Source organism: Phyllostomus discolor, chromosome 3 (assembly GCF_004126475.2).
Source record: "Phyllostomus discolor isolate MPI-MPIP mPhyDis1 chromosome 3, mPhyDis1.pri.v3, whole genome shotgun sequence".
In the NCBI taxonomy this organism is placed as follows: Eukaryota; Metazoa; Chordata; class Mammalia; order Chiroptera; family Phyllostomidae; genus Phyllostomus; species Phyllostomus discolor.
Genome location: NC_040905.2, coordinates 200,005,976 through 200,018,899, shown reverse-complemented (window position 1 = coordinate 200,018,899; position 12,924 = coordinate 200,005,976). Strand labels below are relative to the sequence as shown.

Sequence of the window (12,924 nt, the reverse complement as noted above, 5' to 3'; positions counted from 1 at the left end):
CAGAGTGTCCCAGGATGAAGGGAGAAAATGAAAACAATGACCATGCTGGAAGTATACTGTTGAAGACAGCATTCAAAAGAGCAGACATGGCTGGAGGTGATATTTGTTTAGCTCCCCGAAAACTGAACTTTCTTATCATATGTAAGAATGTTTTTCAGTGTTTGCATATGCAAAATGTAGATGCTCGCTGGGAATTGTTTATGCAGAAGATTGGCTGCGTATTGGAATCAGCCTCAGGCTGCCACTGATTTCATTCTAGGTCTTGGGTTTTCTTCCATATTAGTGTGTCTATAGGAGAGTCCATTCGATTTCCACAGCAGACAAAAAACACACCACTATATACTGAAGCATACAAGCTATTATATATTTTCATAATATAGAACTTTAAGGTATAATAATCAACAGTGGCAAAATATTTCTGTCTTTGACATTAGTTTTTTTTTTTCCTTTTTTTTTTCATGAGATCCAACCTGTAATTGAGACCAGAGAAAACAGTATGGAAAAACAAATTCATGAGAACAGGATAAAAATATCATGAACAGCAAAATATGTCTGAGTATTTAAAACTGTATAGAAAAAATAAATTAGATGAACAATTGTGTAAATATAAATTAAAAAAGATGACATTCTTAATAAATAAAGTTTACTATTTACATTTTTATATATTGCTAAGAGACTTAACTTAGATCCATAAAAATACATAAACAGGAAAAAAACCAAAATAGGAGCAGCAAATTTATGCGCGTGAGGTACAGAAAAAGGATTGGAATTGTGTTTTGGTTTTTAGATTTTTTTTTCCTTTTTCATAGTAGGCCAGTAGAATTCTCATGAGAACAGATTTTAAGCACTTCAGTGGAGAGTTATTTTTTTTTGGTAGTTTCCAGAAGGTGCCAAACAGATTTCAGCATCATAACAATTAAAAATACCCATAATAATTATAACAATAATAAAAAGGTATAATGTGATACATAAATATGGAAGAGCAGTTTGTAATATGAATACATTTTCTCTAGACGAGATCACAGTTTTATTTTGTAAATATTACATTTAAGTATATATACACACACATATATGTACAACTCTATATACATGTGCATATATATGTAAATTTATATTTATATATAATATCTTTATATAGATAGATATCTGTGGACAGGTTATTGATTATAGAGACCCAAAAAAGCAACTCGATAATTGTTCGAAATCCTCCTCACTGACTGCTGGTGTGTGGTTTAAGGAGCCCCAAGATGTCTGCACTCAGAAAGCCAGCTCTTCCCACGGAACACTCAATGTTGAAGTTTAAGTCTGAGGAGAGGAGGTTTTAGGGGCTCCCTCCCTCTGTAAAGTTGGGAATGGCCTGGAAGTACTGAACAGATGACAGTGAACGGACTTTTACTTTACAGGAAGTAATTGGCTTTTAGTCCAATCATAGAACTGGTGAAGGCCAGAATAAGCGGGAAAAGTCCAATGTACCCAAGAATGAAATATTCCCCAGTACAAGCCTCTCTGCTAACATGGATGGTCATCCAGGAGCTCCTGCGTTGCTCCCTGAACTATCAAATGAGCGAGCACTCGCTGTCTTTCTTAAGGGCCAGTGGCCGGTGCCTTCTTGGAAGGGAACCTGTGGCCTTGGTGCCCAGCCTTGGCTCCCCCAGATTGCCGTCACCCACTTAAAACCTCAGGGCCTCACAACTCCCCCTGTGAGGTAGGTTAAGTAGTATTATCCCCATTTTGCAGCTAGAGAAACTGAGGCAAATGGAGAGGCAATCTGATGACTTGTTCAAGATCCCTAAGCAAACTGCTGCCTGGAATCAAGATTTCTAGGTTCTTACTCCAGGGATAGAGTTCCTGTCTTGTCCTTTAAAGCTCAAACAACTGGTAGGAATTTGGCAAAACCTGAAAGATTTTAAAAAGAGCAGGCTCTTATTCATGTGCTATTTCATTTTTATGTTTGTTGTTTGCTTGGTTTATTTTTTGTTTTGATTCTCAAAACCCATGGGAATCACCTGTCTGGTCATGTAGCAGCTTTGTAGGAAAGTGGACTGTGCAGTGTGGTTCTAAGTGCAGTCTTATAAAGCCAAGTGCTCTACCGGTAGATACACACATTTTATAATGTGAAAAGCACAACACAATATGTCCCCTTAGTATTTGGTAAAACCAATTGCAAGCCCTCCCACTCCCTACTAACACGGATTGCCACCAAACAAACAGACAAAACACTTCCCCAGCAACAACTACACATTAAGGGGAAGATGTCTTATTTCCTGGACCTACCACAATGTACATAAAATAACAGACAGCTTTATAAAATCCCACACTACATCTCTTGCTATGGAAATTGTTACACTTATGTCTACCTACTCAGTCTGTAGAATAAGCAATTTTCTTTAGGAAGCACAAAAATATTTTTTAAAAAAATTCTTATTTTTAATCATGCATATTTATTTCCTTTTAATCTCCTTGTGTTCTGTGAATTTCTATCTGTACAGTTTTGTCACCATCAATTTCTTTTTTTTTTTGTACTTGAAGTAGTTCCAGAAAAAAAACACAAATATTCAAAACTGGTAACTTGAAAATATGGCTTGCCTGCCTTCCTTCCTTCCTTTTGTCCTTCCTTCCTAACACAGGTAAGACCTATAACAAATGGACAGTTACAACCAAGTTCAATCAAACCTGGAAGGGAGGTAGCTGAAATCTGTCTCAAAGAATTACTTTCAACAAATAGCATTTAAGCACTGGCCAAGGTGGGACTAGGACCAAGAGAATTGTCTAGGCAGCGACTCAACATGCTGAAGCCAAGAGTAGCAGCTGACACCCTCCATCTTCAAAGCCCTACAGTTTATGACCGCTGATCTCTCCCTTCCATGACATCTGATCAGCCAACCAAACGCACTTCTCCAGGACTGTCTTCCCTAGGAGGGGGTTGGCACAGAATCAGGGGTGGGGGTCATGCAAGTCCTCTGGGCGGGCAGTCAGGGTTGTGGCTTAAAAAGGCTTCCTAAGAGAGAGCTTAGAGGACTGTCTGCCTCATCTTTTCATTCTTGCTGCTAACTGGCTAACCCTTCACACCCGGAACCCTCAAGCACTGAGCTGCCTCCTTGTGAGTATTCCATCGTCCTAAACAGGAGATGATAGGAAGGACGAGACAATGAGTTTGTTCCCAGAAAGAAAATGAAACTGGGTACCAGTGCACTGCACAAATAAAGTAGACCCACCCCTACTACGGGTTGAAAAGGGCTATTAATTACACTGTCCATGTGGGCACGAGGCTGGCCGTCAATCAAGTAGCCTCACATCTCACAATCGTGGCAAATATAAATTTGTAACAGGTCTCAATGATGATGATAAGGAGACTGGGTGGATGTCTGCTCAGAGGGCTCAACTCAGTCTGTGAATCTGAAGCTAGAAGTCAGCCTTCTGGAAACTTTGCTCATCTGGAGAATGTGGGATAGATAATAAGGGTTAGACTGAAGGAAGAAAGAGGATGAAAGTCATTTTAAGAGGAACCATTTTTCTGTGGTTCCTGCAACCCCACCATTAGTAATGTTGTCTTCAGGTCTCCAAGGCTTTTCGAGTTACTTATTGTTGTAATAAAGCAACAGGGAGGGCTGTCAAAGTTACCTGTCGCAGTTCGTACCTTCTTGCTAGCACCACACAGGATGATAACTCAGCTCGAGTAAGAGAGGGGATTTAAGAGTTGGGAAGAGCTCTTAGACACTGGAGAAGGGTACCAAATGGGATGAATGCTTCTATTATAATTCTTATTTTGCTAACGATTGGCCCTGGTAATTATAGAAAAAAAATGGTCTTGAATAAAAACATGAATTTATAAGGAAGAAACAAGGAATTTGAGCCTGGCCTTAACAAGGGTGGTAGTCTCTCCATTCTGGAACTCAATCTCCAAGTTTGTAACATAGTACAAACCACACAAATCTCTGCACTGCATCCTTATTTGTGGGCACCTGTGCAAAAAGCACCTTGATAGTTTTTTTTAAAATAGAACAGACCGCAGATGGCCAATAAATGTCTTCTCAGGTGTTCCTGATCAGCAGGTAATTGCTGTTGGGAGTGATATAGCAAGAAGCTTTCTGAAGCTAGTTTTGGTCCCCACAGGAAGAAGGGCTACAACTGATGAACAAAGCCTGCCTTGGAAGCAGGAGTGAGGAGGGGCAAGCACACGTGCCTGGTATTTTCCATTCCTGTGCTAGACTGTTTTTGTTGGTTGTCTTCTCTAGGCTTGAGATGACTTGATCTACAGCGATCTTTATGCCACACATCTAGTGTAGACTCCCATCGCCTCGCTTTCTGAGTTCCAGGTCTGAGAAATTATATCCAACTTAGCCATTCTCTCCACCTCATTCTGCATTAATCCCTCCCAACATTAATCTAAAGGAGTGGATGGTAACTGGCTAAAAAGAGGCAAAGAGGGCCCCAAACAGGTAGAGGCTTCCACATTGGTTCGACTAACCTACTCTGAACTTTTGGAGGCTGAGTGTGGGAGAGAGGGAAGGGTGGCCCAGCCACAGGTGTGGGTGGGAGCACTGGCGGATGGAAGACTGTAGAAAACATCATGGCCATGTGGGGTTGCTGGGGACTGAGGGTGAGAACTCTTGGACTTCCCTCTGCTGGCCCTCTGGAACACACACTGTCTAGATCCTATCCAAGATGATTCTCTGTCCAGAAGTATAGCTACTCGGGGCCACAGTGAGGTCCTCAGGACCAAAGGCTGCTTTAGCCTGGAGGGACAGGAAGGCTTGGTCAAGCACAATAGCTCAGGAGTCCCCTCCACTCTAACAGTCCCCGGATGGCCCCAACATCACAGAAATTTAACACTGTTCCACTTGGCTGTAAAATCTAACACTGGCTTAGACATGGTGGACTATCAGTGAGGGTTCCAGCATCTTAAGTCCCTCAACTCCCTGCCAGGGTGAGAAGCCCAATGATAGGGGACTTAACTTCTCACCATGTGGCCAATGAGGGTTTTTCTTTTGCTGAAGGGCTAGGAAGTAAGGAGCTGTAGGGAAATGTGGGTCACTTTTAAGGCAGACTGTTTGGTTGTATGGGGGTTTTCCTAACCCTAGTCTTACGATCTTGGGGTACTCAATGTATAGGATAGAGCAGCAGGAAAAGTAGCAGCAAATGTGGTCCCAAGGCAAGATTTGGGGAATGGGTGGGTTCTGGAGGGATATTGGCCTCAAGCCTCAAGCAGGGGGCTCTTATAATACCTTGATATTGCAATCCTAAGCCATTTCCAGCTTGGCCTCAAACCCTGGAGTTGGGGTAAATCCCCCATGGCAGCAGAAAAATTGGGGGACGGGGTTTTGTATACTTTGGATTCTTTATGTCTTCCTGGGTCCTACTTTCCTAGAAGGTAGGTGATCAGAGACAATTTCATTTCTGATCCCAAAGGAACACACCATGGTGCACGCCCTACATATTCCAAGCCTCAAGGTGTGAACTATGTTAGCATCTCAACACTTGGTCTCAGCAGTTTCTGTAAGCTCCTTTCTCCCAAGGACAGTGTTGGCTAGGAGCTTGGGAAAGGAAACATTGACTTTGTTCTAGTCTCTCTCTGCTCAGTCTCCAAAACTGCCCTCACACAGATGTTTGTATGGGTGCATATGCATGCATGTGTACTAGCCACAGAAGTGCACGCTCCTAGATAGAGAACATTTTCCTTGCTGTGGTCGTGTGACAATTGGTTAGGATTTGAGGAGGCTCTGGGACTGCACGCAGTATATGTAATCCATCTAAGACTTTGGGATGGGATTCCATTCCATTATTCAACATGGCGAGACTTGGTTCATGCGCCCCCACTATGAGTCCTTCCTGGGTGAAATTAAAGGCAGACCGGTTAGGTGCTAAGGATCCCTGGTGTGGAGAGGCCATTCCATTGAGCAGCTGACTGTGAAATCAATACCAAAGGGATGTGGGTCCTGGCGGTGGGAATTCTTTGACAACTCCTTGTCTTTCCTTAGCCATGGCTGTATCCCCGGAAGTCTTTCCGGCTGTGCTCTCGGGCTTGGGGGTCCCGACAAGCACAGTCACCTTTTAGGTCACAGGACATAGGGAAGGGCGTGACCTGCAAAGAAAAAGAGAAAGAGGTGAACCAGATGGTTGTATCTGAAGCAATAATTTTCAGAGAGGCAGGGTAGGGCAGGGGACAATAGCTGGATTGGGAGAGAGCAGGGTCAAGTTCAAGTCGTGGATTTGCTTCTTTCTAGCCCTATGACACAGCTGGCAAACACAAGGCCTGCAGGCCAAATCCGGCCGTCTACCCTGTTTTATCTGGCCAGGCACTTTGTTTCTACCTGATGGCAGTGCTGAGCTCTCGCTTTACTATTAAGGAGTAGTTACATGTATACAGTCCTAAAATTACATTCAGCCCCTTGAAGGTAATCATGAGGCTGATGTGACCCCCGGTAAAAATGAGTGTGACACCCCTGCCCTATGATAACTTTACCAAGATCACCATGGTTGTTCTCATAGCAGCTTTCATCCTTAGTGGCATTTATTATGGTCAGGCAATGTGCTCAACATTTTCCAAATAGGGAAGCATCAAACCCTTTGACAACTCTGTATAAGATAGGTATGAAAACAATCACCCTTGTACAGATGGAGAAACTGAGGCTCAGAAAGGGGTAGGCATTTGCCCGAAGCAATAAATGGCAAATCTTGTATTTAAAGAAGGATGAGCCACCTCTCCCTGATCCTCAGGTTCCCAGCTGTAGAACAGATACGGTAAGACCAACCTTGCACTGTAAACTCTCGGGCTGAATGAAGCCATGGGTGAAATATCGTAATGCACTATCCCAGAGTTGGTTCACAGGATGGTACAGTGCAATATCTGACAGGGGGCGATCAAGTGAAATGAAGGATATGAAAATGTCCTTTAAGAAAGCATAATTCTCTGCACATATTGGTAGTTTTGATTTTGGGGAGGCGATGATAAAACAAAAGCATGTCTCAGCAAGCTCAGAGCTGGGGGCGGGGTGGGGTCCAGAAATCCTGGTGGGAAATATTTCACCTAGAGATTTTGCATAAGATTTGGTTGAAGGATCTAGGGAACAGATTTTATTACAAGAAAAAGTGAGTGCCATATCATGTGATTTACTTGCTATATGTGTATATTACAAAAGCTGGAAAAAGTAAAAAATAAAAATTTATATTAAAAAAAGGGAGTGGCTTGAGCTTCAGTTCCCACTCCATCCCTTCACATGCTCTGTGACCTTGGGCCGCCTTTCCTTCCTAGAAACAGAGAAAGAGCCCAACAGTGAATGTCTCCTCCATGCAGCCGGTGATCCGTCTTTCCAAAGAGCGCAGCGCAGTCCCTGCCTGAGCCCAGGCTGGGCTAGTACAAGCCAAGTGGATTTCACCTCCTTGCATCATGATATTTGCATATCGCCTTCCCTAGAGGGTCCCCCATCCACACAGATGGATGTAATGACCTCATTCGCCTCCTGCCTGGGTCTCCAAGTGCTCACAGAGCCTCAGAGAGTATCTTTCTCTAGCTCGTGGACTCATTCTCTCTCCTGTATCCAATTCTTTTCTCTCTGTCTCTTTGCCTGCCCTCCTTCCCTCCCACTTTCCTTCCCTGTTTCGTCCCAACTTCTTTCCCTCTCCCGCAATTATGCAATAATTTAAAATGTAGGAATGAACAGGAAGACTGAAATATAAGCCCCAGAAGCTCTGTCACCTCACTGAGATATGACCTGGAACATGTGACAACTTCTGAGTCTTAGTTAACTCTTTCATTAAATGGGAATAGTGAAAGCCATACATGTCCCTGAGGTTGCGATGAGGGATGAGTGAAGCCAGTGATGCAAAACACCTAGAACACAGTTCTAGACATGTGCTCAGAGCTCAACCACATACACATCCATATGCATATATAGACAGGGTCCGGCACAAACCACCCCTTGTTTATGAGCTGGAAATCTATACCAAATGTTTTATTACAAAGTCATAAGCATGTAATTCTGTAACATAACAATATCACACGCAAGCACACCATATGACATTGTAGGTGAAACGTTCAAATTGCTGTCCATCTCATGTGAGACATTCACCAACCACACCAAACAGCGTTACTTCTGCCGGACCCTGTGTTTCCTCCTCTCTCTCACTCGATGAGACAGAGACCACATCGGTCTTGTGCATTCTTATTTCCCAAGGCCCAATGCATAGAACAAAGGAATGTGTGTTCATTGCTCCCTCTCCCTGACTCCCACTGCACTCGAGGCCAGCACATCCCTTTGTTTCTCTTTTCAATTTAAATGCACGGGTGCCTGCTGCCTGCCTGGTAAGCTCCTCACAGCTGCGGCAGTGCCTGTCTTTCTCCAACAACTACCTGCTCTTCTCTGCTTAGCACATTTTCTCCCCAGCCTCCATGCCTTTGTGGAGGCTGTGCCTTCCAATCTAGAATATTCTCCCACAGCCTCTTCACCTCCAAGAGAAGCACAGGATGTCACAATTGGAAAAGACACAGAGAAAACTCTCCAGTCCCAGTGGGGAAACTGAGGGCAGAGCCAAGTTGAAATCAAGCAGGTGATGTTGAGTGGGGACAGTAACCTCCTGGGAGCCAAGAGGCCTGGGTTGGCATCCTCACCTACCTCACACTTGTTGAACAATTTGGGGAAAATCCCTTCACCGCCATATCCCTGAGTTTCTACATCTATAAAAGTGTGATCTTAAAAAATACTGTATTTTCTTTGGTTGTGAGGATCAAAGAAAAAGAAATACACAAAAGGCCCAAGCACATGGCCTAACACTCGGGAGATGCTTAATGCTTAAATACACATGTGCTGAATCATTTCTCACCAGCTCCTATTTCACCATCCGTGACATCTTTCCTGCCTATTGCGCCCTCTCTCCCACTTCCTAGACTTGGGCCACCTCTTTGTCCTCAACTCACCTATCCCTTTATCTGTCCCCTTCTCCTGCCCTTGCCCACATCCTAACATAGAATGATCCAGTTACCTCTAATGTCTTCTACACAATTCTCTCTGTAACTCTTTCCCATTGGGTTCTATGACCCATTAGGGACAGTTTCACATCTGATTTATCGTTCATCCTTCCTGCTGCACCTCACACAAGCAAAAATTCAGCAGATTCTTTATCTTAAAGTAAGACCCAAAGTCTTTACCCAAGTTCAAGGCCTTGCAGGATCTGATCTCCACATGCTTCTTAGACCTCACCTGGCCCCCTCCTTCCCCTTACTCTGTGGCTTTTTTATTTATTGACTGGTTCCTCAAATACTGAGTGCTTTCCTACTTCTAAGTCTTTCACCATGCATGTTCCTCCACCCTAATGATCATTGCTGGCCAGCTCCCCTTCGTTCTTCAGGTCTTATCTCAAGTATCACCTCCTCCCTGACTCGCCTGAATAATGATACCATCACCTTCATCCCCTCTCACAGGGCATCCTGTTTCGATGCCCTCCTTGTTCTGAATCACTTCTGCACTTGCATGCCAGCTCAGTCCAGGCAGGGACCATGTCTGCCTCTGAACTGAGTCTTTATATACTAAGAACAGGTGTTCAATGAACCCATGAATGGAGGAACAAATGAATAACAGATACCCAGCTAGAACACAAATCAGAAAGCCTCTGCTCTTGCATTCACTTGCTGGGCAACTTGGTACAAGTTCCTTCCCTTCTTTGAGCTTCAGTTTCCTAGTCTGTATTTATTTTTATTTATATTTTTAAGTTTTTATTTATTTATTTATTTTTAGAGAGTGGGGAAGGGAGGGAGAAATAGAGGGACAGAAATATCAATGTATGGTTGCCTCTCACTTGCCACCCACTGGGGACCTGGCCTGGAACCCAGGCACGTGCCCTGACAGGGAATCAAACCTGTGATTGTTTGGTTCACAGGCCAGCACTCAATCCACTGAATCACACCAGCAGGGGCTGTTTTGTTTTGTTTTTTTAAATATTTCATTAATTATGCTATTACAATTGTCCCACTTTTTCTCCTCTTTATTTTCTTCCACCCTGCACTCCCTCTCCCACCAGCAATCCCTCTCCCACCTTAGTTCGTGTCCATGGGTCGTACATATAAGTTCTTTGGCTTCTCCATTTCTTATACTATTCTTAACCTCTCCCTATGTTGTACCTACCATTTATGCTTCTTATTCCCTGTACCTTTTCCCCCATTCTCTTCCCTCCCCCTCCCCAGTGATAACCCTCCATGTGATCTCCATGTCTCTGATGCTCTTCCTGTTCTAGTTGTTTGCTTAGTTTTTTTTTGTTTGTTTCTGTTTTTAGGTTCAGTTGTTGATAGTTGTGAGTTTGTTTTCATTTTACTGTTCCTATTTTTGATCATGTTCTTTTTCTTAGATAAGTCCCTTTACCATTTCATATAATAAGGGCTCAGTGATATTGAACTCCTTTAACTTGATCTTATCTGGGAAGCACTTTATCTGCCCTTCCAACTGATAGCTTTGCTGGATAGAGTAATCTTGGATGTAGGTCTTTGCTTTTTATGACTTTGAATACTTCTTCCTAGCTCCTTCTTGCCTGTAAGATTTCTTTTGAGAAATCAGCTGATAGTCTTATGGGAACTCCTTTGTAGGTAACTGTCTCTTTTTCTCTTGCTGCTTTTAAGATTCTCTCTTTATCTTTAACCTTGGCTAATGTAATTATGATGTGCCTTGGTGTGTGCTTCCTTGGGTCCAACTTCTTTGGGACTCTCTGAGCCTTCTGGACTTCCTGGGAATCTATTTCCTTTGCCAGATTGGGGAAGTTCTCCTTCATTGTTTTTTCAAATAAATTTTCAATTTCTTGCTCTTCCTCTTTTCCTTCTGGCACCCCTATGATTTGGATGTTGGAATGTTTAAAGTTGTCCTGGAGGTTCCTAAGCCTCTCCTCATTTTTTTGAATTCTTGTTTCCTCATTCTGTTCTGGTTGAATGTTTATTCCTTCCTTCTGCTCCAAATCATTGATTTGAGTCCCAGTTTCCTTCCCTTCACTGTTGGTTCCCTACATATTTTTCTTTATTTTACTTTGCATAGCCTTCACTTTTTTCTCTATTTTGTGACCACATTCAACCAATTCTGTTGGCATCCTGATTACCAGTGTTTTACACTCTGTATCTGATAGGTTGGCTATCTCTTCATCACTTAGTTCTATTTTTGGAGCTTTGATCTCTTCTTTCACTTGTGCTATGTTTTTATGTTTTGGTGTGCCTGTTATGTTGGAAGGGGCTGAGCCTTAGGTATTCACCAGGGTAGGGCAACTCATGTTGCTGCATTGTGGCACTGTATGTTGGGAGAGGGAATACTTCCACTTGCTCAGCTCTCAGCCAGCTTTCAGTCACTTTCCCCACTACAAACAAGCAAACTGGGCCCTTCTGGTTCTGATTCCTAGGTGGGTGGGCTTGTGTACATTCTAGGACCCTGTGTGTCTCTCCAAGAAACTCTCTTGTGAGCCTGGGAGTTTCTCCTGCCACCACAACCCCCTCAAGTATTTATAGCCAGAGGTTTTGAGACTTTATTTCCCTGTGCTAGGACCCTGGGTTGCGCAGTCTATCTCACTCCCCAGTTGTTCCTCCTGGTTTATCCGCACTCAAATGTGGGACTACCAGGTCTTCCAGCCACCACCTCGCCCACCTTGGTACTCTAGCCACCACCTTGCTACATGTCCTCTCTGCCCCAGCTGCCTGTCTCCACTCCTACCGGCCTGGGTAAATGTTTCTTCTTTAACTCTTTGGTTGTTGGACTTCCATATAGTTTGATTTTCTGGCAGTTATGGTTATTTTTTGTTTTTAAATTTGTTGTTGTCCTTCTTTTGGTTGTGCGAGGAGGCAAAATGTATCTACCTATACTTCCATATTGGCCAAACGTCTCTCAATCTGTATGTTAAGATTGATTTTAATGGTCTGTACCTTTCCATCTGGCTGAAAGTCCTTCTCTGTCTCAGAAAGACAGAAGGCAACCCCCTGGCCAGAAAGAATCTACAAATGCATATTTCCTACAAACCCTGCCTTGCATGTTCCCCTTTCTGTCATTCCCAGTTGCACCAGCTTCTCCAAAATCATCAATTGCCTCCAGTTAGTTTCTTAGGCCGGTCTGGCCACCCTGGCTCCATGGCTGTGAGTGACCTTCTCTCTCCTCCCTGGGTCAACCCAGGCCATTTCAGCATTTCCCCAAGCAAATGTGTCTGGCACCAAAGGGAAGGAACCCCAAGCAGAATACAGCAAAGTCTAGAACGTTTGATCTCAGGAGGCAGATCTGCAGCCAAAACAGCTACTTGTTTCCACTACACACTTGAAAATGCAGCTACATTCTCTGAGCCCTCACAAGGAGCTTGGGGGCAGATAAGCCTGAGGTTGGGGTAGGCTCCACGCAGGCACTGTGTGGCTGCTGGCAGGTCCTTGGCCCCCGTGGACTTCATCTCCCCATCTATAAAACAAGGGTCTTCATGAAGACCTCACAGCATTCTGAGAAGGAGTCAATGAAATAATGTTGCCTCCAAACCTGCTTGCAGAGTGCCCAGTGCCGAGGAGATGCCCAGCGTCTTGTTCCCTCCTCCTGTCCCTCCTCTCACCTCTGTGGGAACTGCCTGTCTCAAGCTCTCCTTTCTCCACAACCATCTTCCAGATCAAGGCCCTACAGCTGGGTAGAGGAGGGTGGAGATGGCCAGCTCCATCCACTCTCCCAGGTGTTCCTGGGTCTGATGTGGAAAAGGCTGGGGCAGCCTATTTGTGCAGGTTAATAGCAGTGAGCACCACTTTACATGCACACACACACATGCATGCACACATGTACACATACACATGTATGCATGCATGCTAGCATTTCCTGAGGGCCTTCCATGGGTGCACAATTTCCATGTGCCAATATGTTCACTCTGCACCACCTCGTGAGGCTATTGTTATTAGTTACCCATCCTGCAGATGAGAAAACAGAGGTTTCAGTGTGTTCA

General features: G+C 43.9%; 1 protein-coding gene across 1 annotated transcript in view; it reads right to left on the bottom strand.

The window, feature by feature from the left end:
* Positions 1 to 434: 434 nt before the first annotated feature.
* The window catches only part of PAPPA (pappalysin 1), a 224,107-nt gene continuing 211,617 nt past the window's right edge, over positions 435 to 12,924 (bottom strand). The window contains exon 22 of the mRNA XM_028529324.2: positions 435 to 6,082. Within this exon, the coding sequence (XP_028385125.1) occupies positions 5,975 to 6,082 (108 nt within the window). The 3' untranslated portion in view covers positions 435 to 5,974. The remainder of the gene's footprint in view (positions 6,083 to 12,924) is intronic.